General features: G+C 41.7%; 2 protein-coding genes across 2 annotated transcripts; one reads left to right on the forward strand and one right to left on the reverse strand.

Moving 5' to 3' along the window:
- Positions 1–312: 312 nt before the first annotated feature.
- Positions 313–6368, reverse strand: phf13 (PHD finger protein 13). The gene is made up of 5 exons (XM_079748397.1): positions 6025–6368; positions 5242–5343; positions 3877–4059; positions 2929–3370; positions 313–2837 (listed from the first exon to the last, which is right to left on the reverse strand). The coding sequence occupies exons 1-5, from the start codon at positions 6067–6069 to the stop codon at positions 2605–2607; spliced, it is 1005 nt and encodes a 334-aa protein (XP_079604523.1). The 5' UTR covers positions 6070–6368; the 3' UTR covers positions 313–2604.
- Positions 6369–10996: 4628 nt separating this feature from the next.
- On the forward strand, positions 10997–14306 carry LOC307084230 (heme transporter hrg1-A-like; the record flags this gene model as incomplete). The annotated part of the gene is made up of 3 exons (XM_079748517.1): positions 10997–11129; positions 12328–12495; positions 13238–14306. 3 exons carry the CDS (start codon positions 10997–10999, stop codon positions 13372–13374), a joined length of 438 nt encoding a protein of 145 aa, XP_079604643.1. The 3' UTR covers positions 13375–14306.
- Positions 14307–16198: the final 1892 nt, after the last annotated feature.

Raw genomic sequence — 16198 nt, forward strand, 5'->3', positions numbered from 1 at the left:
TGTGTCATTTTATTTGCTCCTGTTTGGTGTTGAGTATAACCAGAGCCATCTATCTCTAAATGGCTCTGGCCCCGGCCAAACTATTGACTTGCTGTAGTGCCACCATGAGGCCAAGAGAAGGACTGCGCCCTGACCTGTAAACCGAAGTGTTTTAAGTTGTGCTTGAGCAGCGTCTTTGCCCTCTCATGACCATTATGGTAGTGCAATAAATACCAGCTGATCTGTGAGATGCTGTGTTTACAGTTCATGGGCATAACCACAGTTTGTTATTTGGAGAAAAACAATGTGCTAATTTCTGTTCAACAAAACGAATGTGGTTAAAATGCTAACTCTTTATTTTACAATAGTTTCACAGAAACAGTTTGCACCACAGGCCTAAGGACAAAGCTTTCTCAAAAGGATGAAATAATTCAGGATCAACTGAACCAAATATTTGTAATTATAGCAATCATAATAGACTACGCTCTTCCATTTGCACCTGCAGACCAGATTCTCAGATTCAGATTCTTGAAAAGCGCTAATTTGTTTCAATATGGTAAAATGGATACGAATGACTACAACATGCAAATGGTGTTTTGAGGCGTCAAACAATTTGTACAGCTTTGCATGGCCCATTAGCAAGTGTTTATCAAACTCAGGAAGAAGCAGAGCGTTTGAAAAGTTTGGTACTGAACCAAATTTGTTCTTGAAGTCAAAAAGTTGTTTGGTCATTATTTGTATAAAAAGCAATCTCGCATTGTGAACTCCCATACTAGATACTGGCATCTAATGTGTCACAATCACCTTCAAGTCACCTCTGTGAGCTATGGCTTATATATTGACAGATACAACATGTAGCCTATAGTCAAACTGGCTGAAAATGAAAACGGATAAAGCAGGACTGAAAGAATGCTTAAAATATTTTGTCCAAATCTCGACTTTTAAAAACACTGGCAAAAAATGAAGTGAATACTGATTAGCATAGTTGAGGGTTATACGATCGGGGGGGCAATGGATCCTGAACCTGCATGACCTCCTTGTCCCCCACCTTAATCTCCCATTCTGAAAACCTACATAAAAAAAGGTTGACTGATCGTAGCACATGCATTACTGATGTATTATAGACCCCTCATTTCCGTCAGCCACACACACACACCGTGTCCCATTCCCCAGAAAGAGCCTCACTTTCTGAACCATTCTGGTAGCCGAATGAGAACACCTCCTTGAAACCATCCCTTTTAAACACGTTGACATGCTCATATAGAGCCTTTTCTGCAAATGGACATATTAAAACTATTCACAACACTCAATCCAATTATTTCTCAAGTGTGCACACAAGCTGTGTTTATAAAGAATCAATGTCTCAACAGGTTTGGGCTAAAACATGCAAGGTCGGCTGGAGATGACGGCAGGCCTTCATCAACCACCAAATAGGATTACCGAATATGAAACCTAGTCTATAAATATTTTCAAAACAGGAATCCTAATTTTTTTCTTTGAAAGCCAAATCCCAGATAACCAATGATATTGAAAAAAAATTACAGTATGCCAGAGTGACTACCTAATAGGGCTGGGTATTGCCAGGTACCTCACAATTCAGTTCAATTCGATTCTTTAGGTCTTCATTCGATTTGATATTGATCCAATTGCTTCGATATCGATTCAATAATACGTGCAGATGACAAAAATACCTAAATATTATTTAGAATTAACCATTTCATTGTGCTTTAACTAGCAAAAAGGAAATACACCATTGTATAGTATTGTTCCTGAGCTAAACTTGCAGCATAACATGGACAAATGTAAGAGGGCATGTACATTTAGGCATACTCGCTTCTAGATTACGACTATGCTTTTCTTTTTTTTTGGAGATAATCGATTTCAAAAAAAATCTGGATTGAAATTGAATCGAGAACAAATAAATTGCAGCGCATTGATGAATCTATATTTTTACCCAGCCTTACTACCTAATCCCAAGTTTGTGTGTGTGTAGTGGCAGAGGCAGCAAGGGGAACCCAGTGATTTCGGAAGGTAGACTGTACAAGCACTCACTCCAGAAGTGTTGACCAGGAGCCTCTGATATTCTTAACAGTGTTGACAATAGTAAAAAAAGAAGATGAATGGGATGGCTATGCCTCCTTGTTCTGTTGGATTACACTGCCATATTGCAGAACCAGCTCAAACATTAGAGATATTTTACTTTATTGAACGAGTGCTAGAGGACCTAAATCACTGTATGCATTGAAAAGACACACCTGTTTTAAAGATAAAAAAAAGTGCAAAACCTCTAACCTAAAATTCCCAGCATGCACCGAGGCAGGTGGCAGTTATAAGGGCATCATATATGGCAGTTCCAGTGTTCACAAGACGCACAAGTCAAAAACGTTAGCAATGCTGCTACGCTTGACTCTTCAGTGATTGCCGTACGCACAGGGAAGCAAGTCTGCCACAGTGTTCAACTGTCAAATAGGTCCACGGCAAATTTAAGTATATATATATAATAAAAAAATCAGGGACAGGACTGGGGGGCACGACGGAGGTCAGTTCCCACGTTAACAGGAACTGTTGTGGACGGGAGAGTGGATGGGTCATAGGTCATAGTTCAGGGGTCAACCCGGTGGAGGATTAATCTAGCAGATGTTTCCGAGGCCCAATACGCGAGCGGTGGGAGCGCCGTGCGTCCAGCGTGCCGTGCGTGTCCCTGCAGCTCTGACACATGTACGTCTCGGGCACGTGGCTCTTGCGGATCTTGGCACAGGACAGGTGGATCCAGGTGTTGCACGTGTTGCACTCGATCATGGCTCGGCCGGCGAAGGGCTTCATGCAAAAGCAGGTGACCAGGTCCCAAGAGTCGTCATCTGGGGAGACGTGAGGAAAGGGACACAAATTTGATTCTCACACTCTACAACAACGTTCCTCCAGAAACTGGTACATTGACCGAAGCCTTACCCGAGTCGACCATGATGTCCTCGTCCTCTCCCGATCCGTCTTCATCTCGGAAAACTACCTGCTTCCCCTGGCGGAAGACCGTTCGGCTCCCCGGGGAGGGCTCCGCCGTCTCCATCTTCAGGGGGCTCTCCTGCAGGTTTCGCTCATCCCAGCAGCGCTGCTCCTCCGTGGGCTCTTGCTTGCAGTGTGGAGGGCTGGGCAGCCGCGGTGCATGGGGAGGATGCAGAGGGATGGTGATGTCGTCGTCTGGCTCCTCCTTGATGGCGTGGGCACCAAGAGGGGTTGGGTAGTGGAGCTGTGGGGCGCGCAGCGCTGGGGCATGCAGCAGGGGGCCGCTTGACTCCCTGGCCTGGCCCAGCCACTCCTTCTTCCTGTTCCTCTTCTTCTTCTTCAGTTTGTCTGCCTTTCTGCGCTCGTCCGAGTGAAGCCCACCAAGCACATGCTGCAAAGGAGTTAAAAGGGCACGTTGCAAATATGAACAACTTGATAGTTGGTTATTTACCTAGTTAGAGACAGGAATTATATTATACATTCTCCGTTACAGCAGCCCAGGAATGGTACTATTTACAAATCCCCACCTGTAACTGCACCACAGCGCACCTTCTTAAAAAGGTTAAATCCTGGCTCAGTAACCGGTAAAAACTCACTCAGTAAATCACCTACTGTCCCAACCAATGTTTACTGTGTTTTCGTCTGTTGTATATAGTCCATATCTTCTCTGCATATTTTACCCATTGAACGTCTATCCATTAGTGATTCAGGTTCTGTCTGTATGCATTTATGATGTCATGTTATTTCATATACTGTATTTTAAGTTATGACCTGTCCAGGGACTGCAGATGTAAACTAGCCTTCCTGACTTACTCACAGACACAGATTTGTTGCAATTTAGGCCTGCCAATAAACAAATAAATTAAAATGAATATCAATGTACAATACAAAAAATACCTCTTTTCTTGTGTGGCTATCTGAGGTTGCTCCTGGATGAGGGGACTTCCTGCTCCTGTCCTGGGGGGCTTTGGGTGGGCGCTGAGGGCATGAGGAAGACGGGGGGCCGGGGGTCCAACCATCGCTGTCCACTGTGCTGCCGGTGCTGTTGGGGGGGCTGGAACTGCTGCGAAGAGAAGATTCCTGGTGGCGGGAGTAGGAGACATGAGAACGGCACTAAAGAGACCCTTTGCGATGGCCAGATTAACTCAGGTCAATATTACCTCTTATGTCCCGCACAAACCTATTGCCTCAGCTCGAGTCACGTATTTCAGCCACATTCACCGCCTCATTATCATGTAAGGCAAGTTGTCATAAAATACTCTGCCATTCAAGGTTTTTCTGTACAAGTCATTAAAAGACAAAAAAAAAAAGGTTGACAGAACATAGCATGTAGGTCATAACCAACTAGTGTCGAAGGCATTTTAAAAGACAACGGGTCAGAAACCTGGATGCACTTCCTCCGTGTTTAGACCACATCAAAAGACAGAACAGAAGATTGTTCATCGTCTCACTTCATCCTGCTTAAGCGTGGCTATCGTAGCACAGCGGCAGCCAAGGGCCCGCAAGGAAACGGGGCCGAATGCTTTGATAAGAGGACAGTGGCACCAGGCCCTCTTACCCTAGCATAAAGAGGGCTGGGTTAGAGGGAATCCCTGCAGGAGGGACAGGCAGCAGCCCATGGGCTAGCGTAGGGCAAGTGGGCTGCCCAAAGTCTGTGGATTAAACAAAGGCATGGCATCACAACACACCAGACAGGGGGCCATGCAGTGTTACACCCCAACACAATAGCTGACTATGTGCCCGATAACCTACTCAATTCAATCGTGTCGACACCACCATGTTAAAGTCTACTTTCGAAATCAATTCAGGATATTTGAGGAAATGTGGATCCAAAAAAAACTAGGACCACAAGGAAAACCTAATTGCATATTGAAATATAAAAACACAAGCAGATGTGAGACCACATCTCATTGACAAGTCAGTCTAAACTGTTCGAAAAGTTTAACAACCTTAAGTTAGGCTTGCTAGAGCCATCCAGTGCTACAGCGAGTCAAGCGCCACACACACAACCCTTCATAGCCATGACCAACAGTCTTGAGTGAAATAGCTACTTCATCATCAGCACCTTGAATGTACCTAGTTGGGCCAAAGAACATGCAAAACAGGCTTCACCGCATTTCCTATCCGCAACGTTATAATGTTGGAAAACATGTAATGTTTTCCTTACAATTTGCAGAAATACGATTATAACACAATATTTATAAGAAGAACATGCATGTCACAACGATTAGTCCAGTTAAGGAAGCCAGCTCGGTTTCTTACCTCTTGTGGATATGGGATGTATCCGGCATAGGCCAGGACAAAAGTGCAGAACTTGTTAAAATCCTCGACTGTCCGTCTCCTTCTGAATGGCGGACTGAATTCCTGTGTCAACAACGCAAATCAGTCAAATATTGTGTAATCATCACATGACATAATGAGATGACGTATCAATCATCACTTCACAATCCTATGAATAATACGAAACCCATTCTACTTACATCTAAAAATCTAATTTAATGTACCTAGTTGTTGTGGTTGTTGACCAACCCCCCAAACAGTGCTGCTAAGCTACTCAATACACGGTGAACGCGTCATCGCGTCACTTTTAAAGCATCGTGTCCCCAGAAAGCCGTTCTCAAAGTAAAAATCGGCACACGTTTAATGGATACTACACTGTCGTTTTAATCAATTCCTTCATTGGAGAACGACAAAATATCGAGCCTATCTAGTGTAGATTGGAGTACAGATGTTCAGGTTAGCCTGCAGCTTGATGACGACGGGAGATGTTTGACTCGCTAACCCTACCACTCCGCAGTCTCTGAGGCTGACGTGGTCTAGTTGAATGCATTGCAGTGAAGAAAGGGGATCCATACTGACCCAATGCTAACCGTATATGCGTGTTATTAGTCTGTTATGTTGATACCTTCGCACGAAGCTAGAGACATGAAGCTACGTTAGCAGAGCAAGCTACATCGTGCGCTGTTACTTGCGTTAAGTTACCTCAGACGAGTTATCAATGTAAATCTTTTAAATTATTGTCGGACAACGGAACAGCACGCTTACCTCAGGCTTGAAGGCATGCGACGTCGTTGGGGTTACATCACCCATCTTGACAAAGTGATCCCCCACGCTGATATCACCGTTTTAAGTCAGTACAACAGTAAACACTAGAGAGTTACCGCTAGCCTGTGGTGGTCCGTCGATGCTAACGCTAGCTCAACTCAAGCGGCAGTGTTTAGTTTGCCACCAGGACAAAGTATGGCATTACGTATGTTCTAACTGGGCATGCAATCAGCCTAAGTTGCAAAAAAACAACTATAAAACAAAACATGAAGTGACAAGGACAGCTGTCGATCCCGCATTATCTCGATGTGAATGTCCGTCAGCTGCTGCTGGATATTCCGCTGAATCCGTAGTCTGTAGACGAGTGACGGAAACGGAAACGGTCGCTCTAGCTCTTGTTAGGCTAAAAGGATCCTGACTGTTAGCGTTATACCGTCTACCGCAGCGCAGGTATCTGTCACTTACTCCCTATGTCTCCCCGAAGCGAGAATAATAAGAACATGACAAGAATAAGAAAAACGACGACGAGGATAATACATATGGAGTTTGTAATAAGTATTGGACCAATAAATATCAGAAATATGTAACGGAACCGAGCGATAACTCTTTATCGGAAGTCCCGTCTTATCTCTCTTGCCAATAACGCTAATTTTGAGCGTCCTGATCCTGCTGCTATGTCATGAGATCAGAAAGCCCTGACAGCGAGGTTAGGGTTGCTTATGTTTTCAAGCCACAAACATTACGTGTATTACATAATTGCAAAATTAATAAACAGTATTAACATCCTCCAATGTAGGAATTCTGCAAGACTGATGTAAATTATTTTAGTCTATGCTATTTCTGATGACGTTTCAAGCTAACAACAGTTATGAATGGGTTCTTCTCCACATAATGGACAACACCATATAAGGTTTTATGATTTTGTACATCTCCTGAACGCATCTCCTGTGTTCAGGAGATGCTTCATGAACCACCTCCAGAACGCAAGCTCGTTTACCTTGTGTCTCTGTTAGAATAAACCACGTGTTGAACATTTACCACTCTCCGAGTCATACCTAGCCCGAGACGACCATACCACAAAGGATCGAAATAGTTTTTCTTCAAGACACAACAGTCTTTTAGAACATATCCTAAACCCATAGCTCCTCGTTGCTTTCTAATTGTATAAATAAAACCGCGACAGTATTAATGTCCTGATGAAACGCTATGGAGCCAGTATCCTGCCATAATTCAAACCTGAAAAAAAAAGTTTCAAAGGCTTGTAAGTCTGGGTTTGAAAACTCAACACTTTGTAAAAAAGGTTTTGCAACACTGAAAAAAGAGATAATAGCCTGAAAAAAAAATTAAAACATCTTCAAACATGATTTTGTGGTCTATTTTATCTTCTTCATCATTTTCACCAACACATTTTCAAAGTTTAAAAAATGTCACCAGCGCATTTGCAGAGTTTCAAATCTGGCACTGTTCTAACTGTGTATTTCATTGTTTCCCGGTTTTGAAAACTTGTAAATGGGATTCTGCAAACAGGTGTTCATATATTGAGAAATAAGTTTTGAAAGGTTGAATATTTATTTTTAAAAACTTGTAAAGGTGTACATTTACACCATTGCAATGTATTTTTTTCAGAACTAACTTTTCAGCACTGACTTTTCAGAGATTTGACCACACAGGCGCAAGCTTTGAGTCACGTGATTATTGGCAGTGTTCTGTCGCGCATTCGTTTTGAAACTCCCGACAGTCAATGTTCTGAAATCGTTGCTCGCAAAACGGAAAAAAAAAACGGTCCTGGGGGCGGGACCATTTGGCTCTAAACCTATTGGTTGCTCTCTGCTGACGTACATTCCAATCACATGTGCCGTTGACCGGGCTGTGCTTGATTGACAGTGCTCTGCCGATTACAAGAATAACAAGCGACCTGCGCGGTTGATTTTGTTTTCCATTTTCTGGAACCATGGCTGGGTACGGAACCTACGGAACCCGTAAAGGGACATGGGATAAAAAAAAAAGAAAATTAACGTTTCTCGTGAGCACGAGAAAGTATCTGGTACGCACGCGAAAGTATCTGGTGCTCACGAGAAAGTATCACGTAAGCACGAGAAAGTATGTCGAGCGCACAAGAAAGCATCTCGTGAGCACGAGAAAGTATCGTACGCATATCACTGGCAGTGGGTGGGTGGGTGTGTGTGTATTTTAAATTTGAATAAGTGCAAATGTAAATCTATAGTTTATTTTAATAAAGTATTGATTGTTCAGCATGATGCAGTCTAGTGATTTTGGGAGAAACAAGAAAGTATCGAGTACATATCACTGGCAGTGCGTGCGTGTGTGTACTTTAAATTTGAATAAGTGCACATCTAAATCTAGATTTTATTTTAATAGAGTATTTATTGTTCAGCATGATGCAGTCTAGTGATATGGGGTTACGTCTGTGAAGTGTCCCTACCAAAACTGAGACCAAATTTACGCCCATGGAATAAATTACTCAGCCTGTCAAGAATCGGTGGTCACTTCATTCCGACCATATTCCGACCTATAAATCACACTAACCATCTCGTAGTTGGAGGCAAGAGAGTATACGCGCTCCAATAGTGCGAGATAAAAATATAGCACATTCATTTGAATGATTTTAGCTTGTGTGCCCGCGATAAATCACACACAAGCTAAAATCATTCAAATTAATGTGCTTTATTTTAATCTCAAATTATTGGATCACGTATACTCTCTTGCGCTCCTCCCCCTACTACGAGATGGTTAGTTACACTTTCCTGCCGTCGGCTCCCAGACCGAGGAGCACAGGGGAGACGTTCTCTCCAGGGCCTATGCTCTCTCTCTATTCTTACACACAACCGGACTCGTTCATTACTTCACTAAACTGACACGCACGCTATCGCTCGCTCGATTTGAAACTCTGCAAATGCGCTGGTGACATTTTTTAAACTTTGAAAATGTGTTGGTGAAAATGATGAAGAAGATAAAATAGAACACAAAATCATGTTTGCAGATGTTTTAATTATTTTTCAGGCTATAATCTCTTTTTCAGTGTTGCAAAACCTTTTTAACAAGGTGTTGAGTTTTCAAACCCAGACTTACAAGCCTTTGAAACTTTTTTTTTCCAGGTTTGAATTATGGCAGGATACTGGCTCCATAAAACGCAAGCAGCATCAAATATTTTTTCAGATGACACAGTGGACACAAAGTAACAAGTCTAAAAAGGAATTAAGCCTGCACTCATCTCAGAGAAGTTTTCAACCACAGACCTCTTTATACAATTGTATTTTGTTCTCAATAATAATTTTAGCTCGAAAAAATAACAGGTCCGAGCCTCGGGGACCTCATAGCTGGCTACGGGCACAGTGAGAACTATCTGCCTCTACCTCAACGTGACAAAGACAAAGGCGCTGATCGTGGATCTGAGGGGGGTAAAGACAAGGGTGCACCCAAGCCACGAGGACCCCAGGGTCAGTGTGGACATTGTGGAGGACTACAAGTACCTGGCATAGAACATAAATAAACTAGGCTGGGATAAGAACATGATGCCCTCTACAAGAAGAGCCAGAGACGTCTCTACTTTTGGTGAAGGCTGGGGTGCTTCACCATCTGCTTGACGATGGTTATGATGTTTTGTATGTCTGTGGTGGTCAGTGCTACCCTGTTTACTGCGATGTGTCGGGTGGCCATTTGAGGGAAGCGGATTCCAAAAGACTCCACACAATGATCGCTGAGGCCAGTGGCATTGTAGGGGAGGAGCTGGCAGCATTGACAGAGAAGAGGATGCTGTTCAAGTTGTGTGTTTCCTTGGACAAAGTCTCCAACCCACATGACATGCTGTTCAAGCACAGGAGAATTTCACAAAGATGCACCACAGAGCTTCACAGGAAGTCATTCATGCCTGTGGCAACACCCTCAGAATGTGAGACACATGTCAGCAGCTATAACCTCATAATGGTTATAGCTGTAACACTTTATAGTCAGCCGTTTGTAATGTTTAGAATTGAATGGAAACAAACAAAGCAATATCTAGGTGAAGTGAAACCCATAAATAAGGTCATAAAGAAAAGTTGGGCCATATATGTGTCAAGTGAAACTAGCAGATAATCAACACCACATGGTTGCCAAATAACTACATGAAGCCAAAAGGCCAAGTTAAGGGATAATCAGGTCTGACCATTTGATAGTCACAACCAACACCTCAATCTGTTTGCTCATTTTTCTTTGGAAATGTCTTTGTAACTTTTTGCATTCACCTTATCAACACATTGTTTTAATTTTAATCTTCAGACATTGACTAAGGCTCATTAAAGATAAATACCACCTTTGCAGACATCTGAATCTACCTAGTGAAATAATGAATAATGAAACATACTTTCAACTATCCATTGTCTTTATTCGATTCTGTCTGTTCAATAACGGTATTCGCTCAGTGGTTTGTTATTTATTTAAAGCACTATGGTCGGACGCTATTTTTCGTTTGGATGCGGAAGCATAGCTTTTTTTTTTAAATTATGAAAGCATTGCTTGTCAGACATGTTATTTGCAGGGTAATTGTGTCCTGCATCACCCTTTCGGGGTTTCGATACTCGGCCTACTCAGCAGCTTTGAGCGTCTCTCTGGACGCCGTTCTCCTGTTCACCACTAGTGGCCGCTATGTTCCGCTCACCGCGACTCAAGCTGCATGGATACGGATTTCTTTGGCTTCACAGACGCTCATAACATACTCCAGAAGATCAGCCACCAACAGTATCGCTGTTTTTATAACTAGAAAACAGGATCGTTATTTAGGGAGCATCAACACACCGCGGCACTTATCTTTCCGTATACACGTTTAGATATTCAGCAACACAACAAAAGCCGATCGCGTGTGCTTGAAGCGGACCGGATGCAGATTGCTCAACGGGCTTGATATATCACATATTAACAACTGTTCTTGACAAGTGTGTCAATCCTGTCATCACAATTTTTCCCAGGTGTCACTATGGGGGTTAACGTAAAAACGTACATCAGCATCGGCTATGCGTCGTTTGGGATGCTTATGGGGTTCTCCGCCTTTCTGGTCTGGAACATCGCGTACAGACAGCCGTGGACGGCCGCGATGGGGGGGCTGTCAGGTAAACATCTGCACGTTGCCGTCAGACCGGCCCACACTCAAAACACCGCACCAAGTTACTTATATCAACATGTTTGCAATTTGAACCAATTGACGTACAGCTCTTCATTCGGTCGCAATGGCAAATATGTCCATATGCTCGGTATAGCTCTACCAGCGATGGAGTGGACCATTGGTTTATAACTATCGGCTGTTATAGATTATGTGTGCAAGGGAGACAGAAAACCTTCAAGGCTATGTAGACTATATTGTGAGTTAGCGTTACATTTGGACACGAAACATGTTTACAGGACATTACGCTTCTGTCATGGAGGGACGATTTAAGTTTCGTGGTGTATGAACGGATTTGTACTTTGTGCCTGTATGTGCAATGGCAAATGCTTATCAGTAACCTCTGCTCTCAATATCTCACGGGATGTTTTAGTGACATCATGTATTTTTAATCATTATATTAAGTAGCCTAGTCTTAACTGTTTCCTATCACATATAGGGCTATAATTAAAAGAAATTGCCTCTAGGCCTACAATAACAAATCAATGATAAAGGGAGCTGCATTAAATTTAACTCTGATAAAAATCTGCTTTGAAATCTGAATATGCTGACAGATTAACCCGGGAAAACCATATTCAGTTCATTGAGTTTGACGCAGTTTACAATTACCTACATTATATTTGTTTGTTTTTATCGATCTTCATTCAAGATATATCCGGCCTACAATATATAATTTTTAACAAGGTCAAAATAAAGTTTCAAATGTTTTTCTAATAGCAATATGTCCTTTGTAATTCCACTTAAAAAGAGGAACATAGGCTAAGCAACACATGGAACTACCCTGACACAGCATCTGGCAAACATGACTTGATGTTTTTATCTTTCACCATCTTTCCTTTATCTTTTAACATCACTGCAGTTTTAACTCCTTGCCTGGCTGGTCACTATCATCAAGTAGTTAGAGATGTTTGACTCCCAGCCTGGTTCTCGGTTCAAACCCCTTCATAGTCTACCAGTAAGCATTCTTCAGCCAAATGCCTAACCTCTACCTGCTCATTACTTTACTTTCATTTTCTCGAACACTTTGAATAAAAGGTCTAGCTAACCGTGAAATTAAATGGCCTTTTTTTTTTTTTTTTTGCCTTGCACTGGTATCCAACAGTAATACAATTGTTTTGTGTAAATCCATGTTCCCTTCCTCCTGATAGGTGTGCTGGCCCTCTGGGCTCTGGTCACCCACATCATGTACCTACAGGGCTACTGGCAGACCTGGCTGAAGGGGCTCCGGTTCTTCCTCTTCATGGGATTGTTCTCCTCCCTGCTGTCTCTTACCGCCTTCATCGCCTTCCTCTCTGTCGCCATCTCGAAGAAGCAGTGTGAGTAGCAGGCACACAATTTATTGTGGCGCTTGATGAGAAATTGGTTACATGTTGATAAAAAGGGGCTGCTTGGGCAATCATCTTTGATTGGTTTTACATCAATGACGAAATGATGATGAAAGGATGATATTGAGTCCAAGTGAAATAAGATGGGAAAACTAGTTCTACATTTGTGTACAATTCCCCATGATTATCATGCTAATCCATTTCCACCACACCCACCCCCTTGTTAGTGCCAGAAAGAGCTCTGTACTACAAATCAGATAAAGCAGTCACAGTTGGTGGATTACGATGACAAAACAAATTATGATCTCCTGAATATTAATTAGTTGCAGCCCTAAAGTGAATGTATCTTGTTTTTGGAAACTGAGGTCATCAGATATGCATCTCACTGCTGGATAGAGCTTTGTGACTTGGTGAGCAGGTGTCTGCTTCAAGGCTGTGAGTTGCAATAATCGTCAGAATAACCGACTATGAAAGCCTAAGTAATTATTTCTTGCAGCTTCAGACAGAGTTTGTCGCCATGCATAATAATGGCTCCACGCTACTTAATAATTTCACACTTTCGCACAGTCATCTCACACTGTCCCTTCACACCCGATTATGTTTCTATATAGTCCTTCCTGGCTCGTGTGTGTGTGTGTTTATTTGCATTTGTTTGTCTTTATCCGTGTGTGTGTGTGTGTGTGTGTGTGTGTGTGTGTGTGTGTGTGTGTGTGTGTGTGTGTCCCATCCACAGCCCTGAACGACCCCAACAGTCTCTACCTGTCGGCAGTCTGGAGCATCATGAGCCTGAAGTGGTCGATCATGCTGACGCTCCATGCCCACCGCTACCGCAAGGAGTTTGCAGACATCAGTATCCTCAGCGACTTCTGATTGCCCACGCAGAACGTCTAGCCAGGGGACTCAGTGGATTTTATCTCTTATGACAGACTGGTTTTAGACAGTGGCTTTGTAAACCCGACGGTTTAGAAGTGAGGTGTACTGGGAGTTGTACAGGGTTGTGTGGATAGTAAACACAGGGGGCATTGTGGGGTTAGTATACTTCAAGGTAGCCAGCGGTGGTCTTGAATTCTGCTGTGTAACCTTGGTAAATACCACACCATTTTTAAATTCGGCTGGTGTGCCCATGCCCAAAGACATTGCTATGTTTTAAAAATATCACAGGTTTGTAACGTGTTTATGAGACATGCCTGAAAAATCGATTTAATGAATAATAGATTACATGTTTAATCTATGGTATCATCTGAACCCCATCCCGTCTGTTTGTTGTATTTATCTAGTTTTAAACAACGCAGTGCCCCTTTCCTGCCACAAGAGGGTATTCACGTACCATCAATTGTGCAAGCATCCTCGTCTGTAAAATCCCAGTTATTTCAGTAGATGATTTTAACTTGATGTCCAAAACCAATATCGTTTTATAATTAGTCTTTCAAGTGCACACATGTATCTAGCATTGATCTATATATTTAAACATACAACATAGTTGAATCAAAGCAAAACACAATTTTATTTCGATTCCACACAATATCGTTTCTCAGGGGTACACAAACAATAGCTCATTAAGATATATAAATGTTAGCGCAAACAAGACTGGATTCATTCACACTTTAATGTAAAACCTTCATGTCTATTTTTATTTATTGATCTTACTTGAAAGTCATTTTCCTGATCAGGGATCTATTTTGTAGCATTTGCGTCACTTTGACATAAACCTAACCAAAATGAAACAATTATCGATGAAGCTCAGCTTTTGTTTTGGCACTCAATTATTGTACATTCAATGAAATGCATGCAAGTAATTATGATTTTTATTTACCAAATGCTATTATTATCATTCTAATAACAAATTATTATTTTGTTGCCTAAGGGGATTATATTATAGGCATATTTTTCCTTCATCAATGTTTGTCTTTGTGTACTACCTTATCTTTATACACCATGTCAAAGTAATCATCATTGTGTCGATTCTTTAACTGTTTGGATGTGTGGATGTAGGGATGTACCTGTACAGCCCCCCATGCTTTGAGTCACTTTAATAAAGTATCTTTTTTTAACAGCCATGCATATGTTCTTAGTCATTTACAAAAAAAATGTCCAATTAAGATGTACTTATATGGACACAAAGGCAATGCTTACGCTACAGCCACAAAATATTCAGATCTAGACTTTCTTATTATTTTTCAATTGATTTACAAACAAGATGACAGCATAGAAATCAGATCTACAATGTGACATTATTTCCTTCAAACATTTGAAAAGCATAATTCCCTTCCTAAACTCCCATCATCACAGCATCATAGATTGGATGTTTGCATTCCTATACTATATTTTCCATCGTAAGCCTGGATCCAGATCGTCAATGTAGAGTATTAGTGTGACATTTGGGAACACAAGGCAGCTGAAGCCACATTCCCACCCATCCAAGCCACATTCATGAAAGAGAAGGCCCCAGAGCATGGCAATCCTAACAGTAAATGCTGGGCAATAACCTGCACTTTGAAGCCAGGCAATTATTCAATTTACATTTCCTCCAAAGCCCAAATCATACCCAAAACCATTCTTTTGGGGGTAGGCTGAGGTTATGATTTCATGTATGATTTTTTTTAAGGCGGCCCTGGAGAGAGAATGACTTTGATGTCCAAAGTTGTGAAAATCATATGGACAGAATTATGTATGCACGCATCACTGTTCGGTTCAACTCAGATCTTCAAGTGAATGTCGGTGAATAAATGCGATGATATAAAATAAAATAAATCAAGACAATTATGTATTTCTGAGGATATTTCTGTTTGCTTTGTGAATAATGATACTATACCATATCATGCCATTATTAATAGAAACACTATTAAGGATGCTGCTTAATAAGCCATAGTGGCAGTTGGTTGCTGTCTCCCACAGCCTACCTCTTTTTTTACAGACATTTTCGGTGGCCATTATATCTTAATTGCATGGCATGCACCGGCTTATTTGCAAGCCCTTACGGTCGCATTGCATCAAGGTAATTGCAACGCTGTGGTTTATTACCATAGTTACAATTTTTTTTATCTGGCTGTTAAAAACGTTCGGCATTCAAAAACTGAAAAACAATCCCGTTGACTTTCCACTCAGCACGGCTCGGGCCTTTGAGCCAAATGTGTCCTATTAAAGTTTATATATGGGGCAGTAAAAATGTGTGTGTTTTTGTCTTGTATGTAAAGAGGGGGGAGGCGCCTTATTTTATTCAATTATGGCAATTCTTTTCCACCCAAAACAGGGAAGGAAGTCGTCGACTTCTACCAGTCTGGTGGGCGGGGGGGGGGGGGAGAGATCAAACGTTAAGATGTAAGTATCGGCCAAGAAGACACCCACAAGAGGAGTCTAGTCTTCTTAAAACACCTGTTAGGGAGATCAATATTTACCATCAGCTTACAGAAAATGTTGCGATAGTGGTTTTGACATATTCAAAGAAAAATACTAATTTGGTATGATTGACCTATTGAGATAAAACCGTTTGCTGGACCATTATGGGATCTATTTGTATATAGAAACACTATAATTGCAGATATTTGTGCTTAGCCACATTTCAAATGGGATATAGTTATTTTTTTACATTTTAAGGATGTCTATGAATGTGATTGAACTGGAATGAAATTTAAAAATGAACATGAAAATTAATGATGCAAAAAATATTCAGCCCAGAAAAAAAGGGAAACAGAAA

The sequence above is a fragment of the Pollachius pollachius genome (assembly GCF_949987615.1).
Source record: "Pollachius pollachius genome assembly, chromosome: 12".
Lineage (NCBI taxonomy): Eukaryota > Metazoa > Chordata > Actinopteri > Gadiformes > Gadidae > Pollachius > Pollachius pollachius.